This window comes from Petaurus breviceps, unplaced genomic scaffold (genome assembly GCF_028583685.1).
Source record: "Petaurus breviceps papuanus isolate PSGF00001 unplaced genomic scaffold, PetGlider_PUasm1.0 189, whole genome shotgun sequence".
NCBI classification, from domain to species: domain Eukaryota; kingdom Metazoa; phylum Chordata; class Mammalia; order Diprotodontia; family Petauridae; genus Petaurus; species Petaurus breviceps.
The window spans coordinates 3,127,762-3,144,608 of record NW_027185809.1 but is presented as its reverse complement, the minus strand read 5'-3'; the positions used below and the strand labels follow the sequence as shown (position 1 = coordinate 3,144,608).

General features: G+C 40.1%; 1 protein-coding gene across 1 annotated transcript in view; it reads right to left on the bottom strand.

The window, feature by feature from the left end:
- The window catches only part of MEIKIN (meiotic kinetochore factor), a 133,688-nt gene extending 120,463 nt beyond the window's left edge, over positions 1-13,225 (bottom strand). Inside the window, exon 1 of the mRNA XM_069091671.1 lies at positions 13,012-13,225. Coding sequence (XP_068947772.1) covers positions 13,012-13,135 — 124 coding nt within the window. The 5' untranslated portion in view covers positions 13,136-13,225. The remainder of the gene's footprint in view (positions 1-13,011) is intronic.
- Positions 13,226-16,847: the final 3,622 nt, after the last annotated feature.

Genomic DNA, 16,847 nt, shown 5'->3' with positions numbered 1-16,847 from the left:
GTTTTACTACCAGAGGGCAAAATAGAGGTTGAAAGAATCCACTGATAACCTCCTGAAAATGATCCCAAAAAGAAAACTCCTAGGAATATTATAGCCAGGTACTGGAATTCCCAGATTAAGGAGAGAATATTACAAGCAGCCAGGAAGAAACAATTTGAATATTGTGGAAACACAATCAGGACAACCCAGAATCTGGCAGCTTCCACACTGAGGGACTGAAAGTCTTGGAACATGATATTCCGGAGGTCAAAGGAGCTGGGATTAAAACCCAGTAAAACTGAGTATCATGTTTCAGGGGAAAATATGGTAGTTCAGTGGAATAGAGGACTTTCAAGCATTCTTGATGAAAAAACCAGAGTTGAATAGAAAATTTCACATTCAGATACAAGAAGCAAGAGAAGCATGAGAAGGTAAACAGGGAAAAGAAATCATAAGGAACTTATCAAAGTTGAACTATTAACATTCCTACATGGAAAAACAATAATTGTAACTGATGAAACTTTTGTCAGTATGGAAATACTTGAAGGGAATAGAAATATATATCTATGTCCACATATCAGGGTATATGGGCATATGAATACATATGTGAATGTGTGTACATATATTTACAGTTATACATAGATAGGGGGCACAGGAAGGGATGATACTCAAAAGGTGAAATTAAGAGGTGAGAGAGGAATATAACGAGAGGAGGAGAGAGACAGAATGGGGTAAACTATGTCATAAAGAAGAGGCAAGGGAAAATGGTTACAATGGAGGGGAAGAATAGGAAGGCAAAAGGCAATGGTCCAACCTTATTCTCATTGAATTTGGCTTGGGGAGGGAATGAAATACACACTAAATAAGGTATCTCACCCTACAGGAGAGTAGGGGGGAAGGGGATGACAGGGGGATGATGGAAGGGAGGACAGGCTGGGGGGGAGGGAAGTTGGAAGCATCCACTTTTGAAACGGAACGGGATCAAAGTAGAGAATAGAACAAGTGGGAGATGGAATAGGAGGGAGGGAAATATAGTCATTCTTTTACAATATATCTATTATGTTATTGTTTTGCATTAGCTACACATGTACAACCTATACTGAACTGCTTATCTTCCCAGTAAGGGTGGGTGACAAGGGAGGAAGGGAATGAATCTGGAAATCAAAGTTTTAAAATCAAATGTTTAAATATATATATATTATTACTATTTATACTATTTTACATGTAATTGGGAAATAAGATATACAGGCACTGGGGCATAGAGATCCACCATGCCTTACTGGAAAAGTCAAAAGGGGTATGGGAGAAAATATGGGAGAGAAAAAAAGACTGGAGGAGGGGATATCCTGTGGGACTGATATTTTGAGGCAGTGGGTAGGGGAAAAATGGGGAGAAAATTTGGAACTCAAAATCTGGTGGAAATGAGTGATGTAAATAATAAGTCAATAAAGCATTTGAAAAATGGAAAAAAAGAACAATTGATTCCCATACTCTACAAACTATTTGGGAAAATTAGTGAAGAAGGAGTCCTACCAAATTCTTTTTATGACACAAATATGATAGAGATACCTAAATCAGTAAGAGATAAAACAGAGAAAGAAAATTGTAGACCAATTTCCCTCATAAATACAGATGCAAAAATTCTAAATAAAATACTAGCAAAAAGACTACAGCAACTTATCTCAAGAATAATACACTTTGATCAGGTAGGATTTATTCCAGGAATGCAAGGATGGTTTAATATTAGGAAAACCATCAGTATAACTGATCATATCAACAATAAAACTCACAGAAACCACATGATCATCTCAATAGATGCAGAAAAGGCTTTTGACAAAATACAACATCCATTCCTATTAAAAATATTAGAAAATATAGGAATGAATGGAGCCTCCCTTAAAATGATAGGTAGCATCTATTTAAAGCCATCAGCAAGTATTATATGTAATGGGGAGAAGCTAGAAGCATATCCCTTAAGATCAGGGGTGAAACACTATCACCCCTCTTATTCAATCTGGTACTAGAAATGTTAGCAGTAGCAATTAGAGAAGAAAAAGAAATCAAAGTAATCAAATTAGGCAAAGAAGAGACCAAGCTATCACTCTTTGCAGATGATATGATGATATAATTAGAGAATCCTGGAGAATCAAGTAAAAAACTACTTGAGACAATAAATAAATTTGGCAAAGTTGCAGGATATAAAATAAACCCACATAAATCCTTGTCATTCCTATATATTTCCAATGAAATTCAACAGCAAGAGATAGAAAAGAGAAACCCCATTTAAAGTTACTGTAGACATTATAAAATATTTGGGAATCTATCTGCCAAAACAAACCCAGGACCTATATGACCACAACTACAAAACACTTTTCACACAAATAAAATCAGGTGTAAGTAATTGGAAAAATATCAATTGCTCATGGCTGGGGCGAACTAATGTAATAAAAATGACAATTTTACCTAAATTAAATTATATATTTAGTGCCATACCAATTAATTTACCAAAAAACTACTTTATAGAGCTAGAAAAAATAGTAACAAAATTTATTTGGAAGAATAAACAGTCCAGAATATCAAGGTTAATTAATGAAAAGAAATGCTAGGGAAGGTGGACTAGCTATACCAGATTTCAATCTGTATTATAAAGCAGCAGTCATCAAAACAACTTGGTACTGGTTGAGGAATAGAGGAGTGGATCAATGGAATAGATTAGGCACATGAGATTCAGAAGTCATTGACTACAGTGATCTATTGTTTGATAAACCCCAAGACCCTAGTTTTTGAGATATGAACTCACTATTTGATAAAAACTGCTGGGAAAACTGGAATATAGTATGGCAGAAACTGGGCATAGACCATTAAATCAAGTCTAAATGGGTGCCTGATATAGGCATAAAGTCTGATAGTGTAATCCATCTGGGAAAGCAAGGAATAGTTTACTTGTCAGATTTATGGAGAGGGGAAGACTTTATGACCAAACAAGAATTAGAAAGCATTATAAAATGCAAAATAGATAATTTTGATTACATGAAATTGGAAAGCTTCTGTACAAACAAAGCCAATGTAACCAAGATTAAGAGGGAAGTTGAAAATTGGGGAAGAATATTTACAACCAATGTCTCTGATAAAGGCCTCATTTCTAAATTATACAGAGAACTGAGTCAAATCTATAACAATACAAGTCATTCCCCAATTGATAAATGGTCAAAGGATATGAACAGGCAGTTTTCAGAGGAAGAAATTAAAGATATCTATAAGCATATAAAAAATGCTCCAAATCACTATTGATTAGAGAAATATATATCAAAACAACTCTGAGGTACCACATCTCACCAGTTAGATTGGCTAAGATAACAAAACAGGAAAACGATAAATGCTGGAGAGGATGTGGAAAAATTTGAACACTAATATATTGCTGGTGGAGTTGTGAACTCATCCCACCATTCTGGAGAGTAATCTGGAACTATGCCCAAAGGGCTATAAATAATTTTACACCCTTTGATCCAGATATACCACTTCTAGGGTTGTATCCCAACGAGGTCATAGAAGTGGGAGGAAGACCCAAATGTACAAAAATATTTATAGCAGTTCTTTTTGTGGTGGCAAAGAATTGGAAATTACCCATCAATTGGGGAATGGCTAAATGAATGTAATGGCATATTATTGTGCTATAAGAAATGAGGAGCAGGTGGACTTCATATTTACTTGGAAAGACTTATACGAACTGATGCTGAGTGAGAAGAGCAGAACCAGGAGAAATTTGTACAAAATTACAGATACAGCATATGTGTGATGACCAGCTTTGATAGACTGGACTCTTCACAGCAATGCAGTGATATAAGTCAATCCCAAAAGACTCATAATGGAGAGAAATGTCTACATTCAGAGAAAGAACTAGAAAAACTGAGTTTATATCCAGATTGAAGCAAACTACCTGATCTTTTTCCTTTTCTTGTTTGGTTTTATGTCCTCTTTACCATTTGTCATTCTATCTGATACAATCCATCTTTATAACTTGACTAATGTCTAATGGTCAAGTATTTATAGATCCTACACTTGACTGTATGCCACCATGGTGGGGAGGAGAGGGAGGGGGACAAAATGTGAAATTCAAGGAATTGTGGAATTGGATCTTGTAAACTAAAAGTAAACAACAAAATTAATAAAAATTATCTAAAGAGAAAAAAAAAGATATCCTCATCTGTGCAATGTAGGGTTCTAAGGTATTACAAGCCTAGCAAGTAGATTAAGGAATTTTAACAACAATGGCTTATATGAATTGTGAATTTATTCTAGTAAAGCCTTATATGTATTCCCTAGTAATTTTTCTATGAGATTCATTTATCTTATATGATGTCATTTGGCCTATGTATATGTTACTTTTTTTTTCTAATTGGGTCTTAAAATGAAATGAGTTTTGTACTGATACCTTTCCAAACTATTAGACTTGTGAATTTAAAAGCCTTGTGTAATAGGATAAATGATTTTCTAAATAAGATACTTTGGAAATACATTTGACTAAATTGATGTCATCTGATTAGTACTAAGTATTTTTTAATTCATGACATTGTGCATGTTACTACAGGCACACACAAGTAGGACAGCTTTGAAAACAATGTATTAAATTTCTCATGAGCTTTTTAAAAACTAAGCTGTATATAACAGAGATTTATAGTTTCATATGCAGTCTTCTGTTCTTTGTATATGGCTATGTTCATGTTATCAAATTCAGAACAAAATTTTTTTTTAAGGGAACTTAATGAGTTGTTTGGGTGTAACTGATACCTGTAAGTAGTTTTAAAAAGGCTAAAAATTCGGGCAGCTAGGTGGTGCAGTAAATAGTGCACCAGTCCTGGAGTCAGGAGGACCTGAGTTCAAATCTTGCCTCAGACACTTAACACTTACTAGCTGTGTGACACCTTGGACAAGTCAATTAAACCCAGCTACCTTGCCTTCCCCCCCTCCAAAAAAGCAAAAAAAAAAATAGCTAAAAATCTCAATTAGTATTACAAGTAGGAATAATTTTGTAGTTATTTACATTGAATGGGATATCTCTATTTTTGCCTCAGGAAAATGAGTGTTACCTGTTCAAAATGTAGGCTGCCTTTGGAAAAGAAGGTGAGGGAAGTTGCAGAATGAAGTTGTACAGTTTGGATTGCTAGAGATAATGATGTATTCCTAAAGGAAACTGAAGAAGGGCTTTACAAGAGGAAAAAAAGGGAGTGGGATGAGACTTGACAATTGTTGGAAAACTGCTAGAAAACAGTCTCACTAAATCTAATGCACTGTTGGTGGAGCTGTGACTTTCAAGCCATTCTGAAAAGCAATTTGTAACTATGCCTCATACTCTTCACTCTCCTAGACCTTTCTGTAGCCTCTGATATTGATGCTATAGGAATGTAAAATTTTATGATCTTCCCTGCCCCTAGGTTAAGTGCACCTGGAGCCTGTGGTGAGAGGCTTGTTTTTCAAGAACACCCACACGTTGGTGCTTTGTGATTGGGCAGTGGGTCAAGAGGGTTGTTACATTCTCTGACCCAGGAGATTATATAATCCTTGATGTGAGGCTTTGCTTTGGGGCTCACTTTGAGAAGTGTTGTGTGATTTGACCAAATAAGACTCTGGGCAGCCGTTGAGAGCCCCCCGGCTTTGAAAAACCTAGATGTTGATGCTTCCTTCTCTGGTAACTGTGATTTGATATGGATGTAATGGTTGGACAGTTTGGAAGCCTGTCTGCTTGATCTGTTTCTCTGTCTTGTAACTTCTGTTTGTATAATCTGAAATTCAGGGTGCTGACCCTTTCCCCCTGAACTAGGTAAACGATATATGTTTGACTGATTAAAGTAAACTTGTTAACCCATTTTGAGTTGCTTTCCTTTAGGAAAGCAGATATAAGAACCTGTGTTGGCAGCCGCCCTGGGGATGCTGGGGGGCTTGCTGCTACAATTGATTACCCCCTCCTTGACACCATCTTCTGTCTAGATTTCCAGGACACCATTCTCTCCTTTTTTCCTCCTCTGTGACCTTTCCTTTTCTGCCTCCTTTGATGGCTCTCCCAGATGTCCCTCAGGGTTCTATCCTGGGCCCTCTTATTTTCTCCCTCTATACTAGTTCACCTGGTGATCTTCTTAGCTCCCAAGGATTTAAATACCACCTCTATGGGGGAGCAGAGACAAGATGGCGGAGTAGAAACAGGACTTCCACATGGCTCCAGCTTCCACCTCTACAAATACATGTAAAAAATGACTCTAAACAAACTTTAGAGTTAGAGAACCCACTAAATGACAGACAGAAACAAATCTCCCACTGAAGGAAGCCTGGCAGGATGGCAGGAAGGGTCCATTGCAGCATGTTGGGAAGAGAGAGCACAGTCCCAACTAAACCATGGTTTTAGCCCCAGGGTGGCTCCCACCGGCAGCAACAGCTGGAGCAGACTTCACAAGAGTAAATCACCAACAGCTTAGCTGTTTCCAGACTTCTCAATCCACAAATGCCAAAGACAAAGTAAAAGGTCAGTGTGGAACTCTGTTGAGAACAAGGTGGGAGCGTGGTCTGGCTGCTTCCCCCAAAGCAAAAAGCAGTGGAGGTGCAGGCATGGCTACTTCTGGTGCTCCTGGCCTGCAGATTGTAGGGGGACCAAGTGACCATTCAGAGAGTAATCACTCTTGCTTTAACCTGCCTGGATCCAGATTGCAGTCTTGGATGGTGGTCCTGGGGTGTGTGACCAGTGACCTGGATTGTGTGGGGGCTGTAGAGAGTGTGCTCATCTAATAGCTCTAGCAGCTGCAAAAACCCCAGTGATTTAGGACATAGCTCTCTCCATTCTAGAAGCAGAGTTCTAACGTGGCAAAGAGCTCAAAAGTCAAGTAATTGGCTGCCACTATGAGCAAGCAACAGAAGCACAAACAGACCATAGAATCCTTTTTGGGGGACAAAAAGGATTAAGGCATGGATTGGGAGGAAGACGACAAAGTCAGAACTCCTGCATCAAAAGCCTCCAAGAAAATATGAACTAGTTATAGGCCATGAAGGAGCTCAAGAAAGATTTTGAAAACCAAGCAAGAGAAGTGCAGGAAAAACTGGGAAGAGTAAATGAGCAGGATGCAAGAAAATCATGAAAATCATGTCAACAGCCTGCTAAAGGAGACCCAAAAATACACTGAAGAAAATAACAACTTAAAAAAAATAGATTAACTCAAATGGCAAAAGAGGCCCAAAAAGCCAATGAGGAGAAGAATTCTTTAAAAAGCTGAATTTTCCAGATAGAAAAGGAATTTCAAAAAGTCACCGAAAAGAATAACTTCTTCAAAATTAGATTGGAAAAGGGGCGGCCAGGTGGCTCAGCGAGTAAAGAGTACCGGCCCCAGTGCTGGGATGACCTGGGGATTGAATCCGGCCCCAGTGCTGGGATGACCTGGGGATTGAATCCGGGCACAGATACTTAGCACCACACCCAGAAATAACTGGCCATGTAACCTTGAGCAAGTTACTTAACCCCAATTGCTTAAAAAAAAATTAGATTGGAGCAGTTGGAAGCTAATGACTTTATAAGAAATAAAGATACTATAAAACAGATCCAAACAAATGAAAAAATAGAAGGCAATGTGAAATATCTCATTGGAAAAACCACTGACCTGGAAAATAGATCCAGGAGAGATAATTTAAAAATTATTGTTCTATCTGAAAGTCATGATCAAAAAAAGAGTCTAGACACCATCTTTCAAGAAATTATAAAGCAGGGGTGGCCAGGTAGCACAGCGAGTAAGAGCACCAGCTCCACTGTCGGCTCCAGTGTTGGGATGACTTGGGGATCAAATCTGGGCTCAGATACTTAGCACCACACCCAGAAATAACTGGCCGTGTAACCTTGAGCAAGTTACTTAACCCCTATTGCTTAAAAAAAAAAAAAGAAATTATAAAGCAAAATTGCCCTGATACTCTGCCTGATACCAGAGGGTAAAATAGAAATAGAAAGAATTCACCAATCAGCTCTTGAAAAAGATCCCAAAAATAAAACTCCTAGGAATTTTATAGCCAAATTCTAGAGTTCCCAGGTCAAGGAACAAATACTGCAAGCAGTCAGGAAGAAACAATTTGAGTATTGCGGAACCACAATCAGGATAACACAAGATCTAGCAGCTTCTACATTAAGGGATCAAAGGGCTTAGAATATGATATTCTGGAGGTCAAAGGAGCTAGGACTAAAACCATGAATCACCTACCCAGCAAAACTGAGTATAATGCTACAAGGAAAAATATGGTCATTCAATGAAATAGAGGACTTTCAAGCATTGTTGATGAAAAAACCTGAGCTGAACAGAAAACCTGACTATCAAATACAAGAAGCAAGAGAAGCATGAGAAGGTAAACAGGGAAAAGAAATCATAAGGAACTTATCAAAGTTGAACTATTTACATTCCTACGTGGAAAAACGATAATTGTAACTCATAAGACTTTTCTCAGTATGAGGACAACTGAAGGGAATATATATGTATATACATATACATACATATATATGTCTGTATAGAAGGATGTATATATATTATGCATATATAAATATATATGTGAATGTGGACATTTGTATGTTCACGTATACATAGACAGAGGGCACAGGATGAGTTGAATATGAAGGGATGATATCTAAAAAATAAAATTAAGAGATGAGAGAGGAATTTATGGGGTGAAGAAGAAAGGGAACAATAGATTAGGGTAAATTATCTCATAGAAGAGGCAAGAGAAACCCGTTACAATGGAGGGGAAGAGCAAGAAGGTGAAAGGGAATGGGACAACCTGATTCTCATCGAATTTGGCCTAAGGAGGAAATAATATACTCACTCAATTGGGTATCTTACCCTACAGAATAATGTGTAGGGTAGGATAGGAGGGGGGAGGATAGATGGGAGAACAGATCGGGGGAGAGGGAAGTTAGAGGCAGGCATTTTTGAAGGGGGATGGGAGAAGGTGGAGTGGGTGGGAGGTGGGATGGGATGGAGGGAAGAAGGGGAAAAATTCTGGAACTCAAAGTTTTAAAAACAAATGTTTAAAAATTGTTCTTCACATGCAACTGGGAAATAGGATATATAGTTACTGGGGTATAGAGATCCATCTGGCCCTATTAGAAAGTTAGGGGAGCATAGGGGGAGGATGTAAGAGAGAACAGACTGGGGGAAGGAGTATTCAGCAAGCTTGCTGTTTTGGGGTGGGGGTAGGGGAAAGATGGAGAGAGAAAAAATTGTAACTCAAATTCTTGTAGAGATGAATGTTGAAAACTAAAAGTAAATAAATTCAAAATTTGAAACAAATAAATAAATAAATGACACCCCTACAGTAATGATTCTCACATCTACTTTTCTTGCTCCAAGCTCTTAATAAATAACCTCCAATTGCCTTTCTTACTTACCAAAATTCATGTTCACGTATACTCTTAAGCTCATTATGTCTGAAACAGAATGAGTTTTCCTTCCCCTTTACCTCCCTCCCTCCCCATTATTACAGATAGCAAAATCATCCTCTAGCCCTTCCGACTTGTCACCTAGGAGTCATCCTGGATTGCTCTCCAGTGGCTTTGTATTTCCTCCAGAAGCAAACATAAAATGCAGTGTGGCATGCAAAGTCCTTTATAACCTAGCCCCTATCTACTTTTCCAGTCATCTTACACCTTATTTTCCTAACACATACTGTTTAATCCAGTGACACTGGCCTCCAGGCTGCTCCAGGAACAAGACATTCCATCTCTTGACTCTAGGAATTTTCTCTGGTTGCCCCACCTCCATCCCCATGCTTGGGATGTTCTGCCTCCTCCATTCTATTGTCAGGGTATTTGGAGACATCCCTTTCCCAGAGCTAAGGCCCAGCAAGCAGGCTGTGCCCTGACCTTGGCATAACAATAATCCTCTGTGCTACAGATAATCTCACCCTCTGGCAAAGTGTATAGTTTTGACCAACATTAGGTATTTACTGCCCCCTTTTTCCCCAGACACTTGAGAGTCAACATGCTACAGCCTAAAGTCATACATCATACCTCTTGACATGCTCACAATCCCTATTTCTTATAACAGCTAAGTGAACCAAACCAAGTACTTCACTTCTGTTGCCATCATACTAACTCTGGTTCTGTACCCCACTGTGAGACAATCAACTTGGAGAATGTTCCTACAGGATCCAAGAATGCCTGCACTGTCCATGCATGAGCCTGCCATGCTAACTGCTATTCAAGACCTAAGAATGACTATCATGGTCCAGTGTACTTGTTTGTTTTTTAAGGTATATATAAAGCACTGCCTTGCCCCAGCATGTTAAGCCCTTCTAGTCAGGAGGTCTGGAGGGCTTCCACTTGTAAGCATTTTCTTCATCCTGAAATTAAACTTCTGTTTAATCCCTGACACATCTGCCTCTGATCTGCTCTGTTCGGCTCTGGCCATTTCCAGATTAGAGGCTAATGCTGGTCTGGTTAACACTTTTTACCTTCTCAGTGAAGGAGGTAAATCTTTAAGTCCCAACTAAAATCCTACCTTCTACAGGAAGCCTTCCCCAACCCCTGTTAATTTCAGTGCCTTCCCTCTGTAAATTATTTCCTATTTATCCTGCATATAATTTGCTTTGTATAAACTTGTTTGCATGTTGTCTCTCCAACTAGATTGTAAGCTCTTTGAGGACAGGAACTGTTTTTTCTCCCTTTTTGCATCCTTGGCACTTAGTACATAGTAAATGTTTAATAAATGTTTGTTGATTGAAGGCCATAAACTGTACATAACCTTTCACTCACAGATAACACAACTAGGTCTATATCTCAAAGAAGTTAAAGAAAGAATAAAAGTATGATACAGGGCTGAAGGGGAAAGGAAAGTTAAAAACAAAAAAAAAAGGAGTCTTGTTAAATAACCTGAGAAAAAAGGAAAGGATACGAGAAGGGATAGGGACATTACTTAAAGGAAGGAGGGAAGATGGTAACCAAAAACTGGGAGAAAGCGGAGTTGTCATACTTTGCTTTTGTTATTTGGTCAAGAATGACTATGGCAATGGAAATGCGTAAACAAAAATGATTAGCAGGGAATTGATATCCAGGATAAGAAGACAGAAAAAGAGGAAAATACCTATTTGTCCTTCATGAATTCAAGTCACTTGGCTCAAATAAGTTTTTATATATTTGAATACTGAAAGAACTGGAAGCTAAGATCACTAAACCGCTGTTAGTGATCATCAAAAGATCTTGGAAACTGTGAGAGGAACTACAGGATTGAAAAGGGGCAAATGTTCAATTTTTCAAGGGGGAAGTGAAGAAAAGAATATGTAAATTTTAGACCAGGGGCTTTACCTGAATTCCTGGTACAATTCTAGTACAGATTATTAAAGGTGAACAGCTAGGAAAGGAAGTGACTATTACAAAGATCCAGTATGGTTTCATCAAGGATAGGTCATGACAAACTAAATTATACTTTTCTTTGGGACAAATTTACTAAACTAGTAGATTAGAAAAATGATATATTTGCCTAGATTTTGGTAAAACATTTGACAAAGTATCTTATACTATAATCGTTCTTAAAAAGATAAAGAAATGTCTTTAGATAATACTAGCAGATGGATTTGGCACTGGCTAAATGACCAGATTAGAACAGTATTAATGGTTCGCTGTCAACTTGACAGGAAGTCTCCATGAGTGTCCTACGGATCTCTTTTTGGTCCTATGCTTTTGTGCTGTTTGACATTTTTATAGAATATTTGGGGAAAGCAGCATAGATAGCATGCTAATCCAGTTTTCAAGTGTCCCAAAGCTGGATGTGATACCTAATACACTTACTTATAGGGTCAGAATACTAAAAGATGTTGATAGGGTAGAGCACTGCCCCAAATCTAAGAAGGTGAAATTCAATAGCAATAAATAAATCTTATATTGGCATTAAAAAAAAAATCAACTTCACAAAGACAGGATGGGAGAAGGTATAAGAACAGTTTATATAGGCTTTATTGAACTGCAATCTTATTAAGAGTGAGCAGTATGAAGGAAAGACCAAAAAACGAATGCTAGATTGCACAGAGAGACATTCCATCATTAGGAGGTGATAGTCTCTGTATTGGTCACCCATCTGGAGTATTGCTTGCAGTTCTGGAAGGCACAATTTAAGGGGATCTTGATAAACTGGAGAGAATCCATAGCAACACAAGCAGAATGAAGGCACCTGAGTCCCCGTCATACAAGCATTAGAAGGGACTTGGGTTCAAGTTATGCCTGCCAATGACCTGGTCTGACTGGGCTTCGATTCATTTGTAAAATGAGAGGATGAGGGAGATCGGGAGAGAAGGAGGGAGAGGAGGCGGGAGGGAGATAGGGAAGAGGAAGAACTTTCACTTCTAAGACAGGGATGAAGATGTAAATCTCAGTTAAAGGAAAAGAACCAAACAAAACTGGTCAGCAAACTTGCCTTGAGCGTCCAAGCCCAGAGAAGAGACCTTTTCCGGGGGTTGCCATGTCTAAGGATCAGATCCGCGATGTTTGGCCCCAAAAGGCAGTAAGGGGGAAATTTAGGCCTGACTTTAGTAAAACAAAACAGCAAATATCCAAAAGCACAGCGGCTCCAGGGGATAGCGGACCCCCTCTCGGTGGAAGTCTCCCAGAAGACGGGAGCTGGAAAGGGAGGAGGGGAGATAAGAAAGTGGGGGAGGAAAAGGAGAACAGGGAGAGGGAGGGAGAGATGTGGGTAAGAGAGGGAAGGGCAAGGAGGGAGGAAAGAGGTGGGGATGAGGATGAACAGGGAGGGCGAGGGAGAGAGAAGACCAAGGAGGAGGAGATGGCCAGAGAAAAGGGAGGGATGGACGAAGGAAGGTGAAGACAAGGAAGGGAGACTACACGGAGGGCGCCGGGGGGGCGCGTGGGCGCAGCGGCTTGACCAGAGGCTGGGCCAAGTCGCTCCGGCCTCCCGCACACCAGCGGCCTTCTCCCGGCTTCCTGGGCACTGGGCCGGGCCTTCCCCACGATGCTCCGGGGTCAAGCAGGGGTCTCTTTCTCTCCCCCCCGGGGGCGGACGGTCCTACCTCGGACTGGCGTGTCGCGGGGCTGGGGCTCGGGGAGGCCGCGGCTGGGTGCGGGCGGCGGGGTGTGCTTCAGCCTCCGCCTGGGCCGCCGCGGGTGCGGGAAGGACGTGCCCCGCGGCCACATGGTGGGCTCTGGGGCGGCTACCAGGCAGACCGCACTCGCCCCTGCCACGTCCAGTGCGGAGTTGGGGAGGGGCCTGGCTCTGGAGCTCCCCTTAAGGGCCCAGGCGCCCGCCCACCTCGTCAGCCCCGGGCACCCCTAGGCACAAGCTGGGCCTTTCTCCCTCCCCTCCCCCAACCCCTCATCCTCCCTCAGGGGGTCCCAGAGGAGCCCCAGTGTCGGGCATTTCACGCCTTGGGACAGCCAACAGAAATGGGGCCTTCGGGAAAGGAGGGAGATCACGCCTGGAGGGGAGACTTGATTAAAATGGTTGTTGTTTTTCTAACTAAGATTGCCAGAGGTAGCTGGGTCTCATAAAGCAAGAGCATGAAAGTGTCAGAGCAGCTAGGTAGTGAAGTGGACTGAGCGCTAGCTAGGCCAGGAGTCAGGAAGGCTCATTTTCCTGGGTTAAAATCTGTACTCAGACACTAGCTTTGTGACCCTGGACAAGTCACTTAACCCTGTTTGCCTTAGTTTCCTCATCTGTAAAATGAACTCGAGAAAGCAAAGGCAAAATAACTCCAGTAGCTTTGCCAAGAAAACCCCAAATGGGGTCACAAAGAGGATTAAAAATGACTGAACAACAGGAAACAAACAAGAAAAAGGGGCAAAGAGGGGTGTATACTTGCAGGCCAGTCTACTTTCTCCCAGCTACAGAATAGTGCTATCACCTGAGGATTGTTTCCATCTCCTAACTTGAACTAATAGGGAGGAGCTGAGTAACCCTCAACCCACCTCATTAAAATGTCTGTCAGCTGGGATTGTCTAGCCTTTGCCAGAAAAGGTTCAAATGATGTACTGTCAGGTCAATCAGAAAGAAGACACACCTAGATTTAAAAGACCTTGTCAGTCCTCACTCTGGGTCTCTGGTCATCAGGAGAAAGGCCATGGGCTAAATTTATTGGTTACTGCTAACCTCACTAATAAATGGATCATGCTTAAGTCTTTCACTTTTGCTCATGTGCCAGTGTGACCATTTTCCAAGTGTCTGAGGCTGGATTTGAACTCAGGTCCTCCTGATTCCAAGGGCTGGTCCTCTATTCACTGCGCCACCTAGCTGCCCCAATGCTGCTAACTTTTGAGAGTTTATTTGGAGCTTGCCACTTTGCTGAAGCTATTGTCCCAATTAATATCTTTACTGATTCCCTAATATTTTCTGTTGTTCATTCATTCAGTCTTGTCTGACACTTTGTGACCCCATGGACCATAGCATGCCAGGCCCTTCTATCCTCCACTATCTCCTGAAGTCTGTCCAAGTTCATATTCTGTGTTTCCATGGCACTATCTATTCATCTCATCCTTTGCCATCCCCTTTTCCTTTTGCCTTCAGTCTTTCCCAATGTCAGGATCTTTTCCAATGAGTCCCATCTTCTCATTATGTAGTCAAAGTATTTAAGCTTTCGTTTCAGTATTTGACCTCCCAGAGAATACCTGAATTAATTTCTTTAATTATTGACTGATTTGATCTCCTTGCTGTCCAAAGGAATCAAAAGTCTTCTCCAACACCACAATTCAAAAGTGTCAATTCCTTGGCATTCATTTTTCCTTACAATCTAACTCTTACAGCCATACATTGCTACTGGAAAAACCATAGCTTTGACTGTATAGACTATACAGACCGTTGATGTTTCTGCTTTTTAAAATGTTGCTCAGATTTGCCATAGCTTTCCTTCCAAGTAGCAAGCATCTTAATTTCATGGCTGTAATCATCATCCGCAGCAAATGAACAAGAGTATTAAGTGTTACAGTGCTTCTATTACTTCACCCTCTGTTTGCCAGGAAGTGATGGATCTAGTTGCCAAGATCTTAGTTTTTTGTTGCTGTTGTAACTGTTTTTGATGTTAAGCTTCCAGGTAGGTTTTGCCCTGTCCTCTTTCACCCTCATCAAGAGGCTTCTTAATTCTTCTTCACTTTCTGCCATCAGAATGTTATTATGTGCATATCTGAGATTGTTGATATTTATCCCAGCACCCTTCATTTTGACTTTTTATTTATCCAGATTTGCATTTTCCATGATGTACTCTGCATATAAATTAAACAAGGTGACAATACACAACCTTGTTGTGCTTTTTTTCTAGTCTTAAACCAATCAGCTGTTCCATGTTTGGTTCTAACTGTTGCTTCTTGACCTGCATACAAGTTCTTCAGGAGACAAGTAAGATGATCTGGTACTCCCATCCTTTGAGGACTTGCCACATTTTGTTAAGTAGAAGTTGAAGTTTTTCTGGAGCTCTCTTGCTTTCTCCATAATCCAGCAATTGTTGGGTAATTTGATCTCTAGTGCCTCTATCTCTTCAAAAACCAGTTTACTCTTCTGGAAATTCTTGGTTCACATATTGCTGAAGTGTAGCTTGCAGCATCTTAAATATAATCTTGCTGGCATGTGAAATGAGCACAATTGCCTTGTGAAACTCAATGAAACTATAAACTATGGCATATAGGGTTACCCAAGACAGGTCAAAAGAGAAAGTTCTGACAAAAGGTGATCCGCTGGAAAAGGAAATGGCAAACCACTCCAGTATCTTTGCCAATAAAACCAGCCCCTCATTTTTATTCTGTGTATGTCTTTGAATTTCTTATATTTTCTTATTTGTTTTTCTAAGCAATTGGGGTTAAGTAACTTGCTCAAGGTTACACAGCCAGGTGTTTCTGGGTGGGTGCTAAGTGTCATCCCGACTCTGGAGCCAGTGCTCTTAGTCGCTGTGGCTACCTGGCCGCCCCATATTTTCTTATTTCTTATAAATTACATATTGTAGAGATTTCTTTTCTCATCCATTTTGTCACTGTTCCTCATTTTACTGGATTAGTTGATCATTTACATTCAAACTTTTGGGTTAAGTTACATATTTCTACATGTGTCTCTAATAATCCTTCCCCCTCCCCCCCAAAATTAGGATTTTTCCCCCTCCTCCCCTAGAAATAGTCACTATTTTTCATTTTATTGATCTTTCACATTCAAAATTAAAAGAGTTAGGTTTATGTCTGTCTCTGATAATTTCCCTCCCTGACTAAGGGTTTTCTCCCTCTTCCTTCTCAAACACAGACTGACTGACTGACTGTCTCTTTAGTTATTTCAGCTTAATCTACCCTATGCCCATCTTGTCTCTTATCCTTGCCCTTAAGCCCCTTACCTACTTCCCTTTTAATTTGTTAACATTTTCCCTAGTTTTACCAAACTTATTCGTTCTTTTTTTCTTTCTTCCTTTTATCTAGTTATTTAATCCTTTCGCCCTTTTGATTAAGTAGTCAAGCAAATTACCCCTTCCTTTCTTCCCCCTCAACTTGTTTTATTCATTACTTAAAAATTTTCATTTTGGCATTTTCTAAAAAGGTTTCTTTCCTTTATTATTTGTTTTCCATTTTTGTCTACTCTAGAGTCTTTTTATTCATGATCATTATACTTAGTTAGTCCTTCTTTATTCTCTGTATTCCTTATGAAAGTAAAGCTTCTATCTAAGGTATCTATTTTGGGTTCCCTCTTTTAGATAGGTTTTTTTTTCTTTTTTTGGAGGGGGAAGGTAGGCCAGTTGGGGTTAAGTGACTTGCCCAAGGTCACATGGCTAGTTTTGTGTTAAGTATCTGAAGCTGGATTTGAACTCAGGTTCTCCTGACTCCAGCACCAGTGCTTCACCACCTAGCCGCCCCTTAAATAGTTTCTATGGTAGTGTCATAGAGA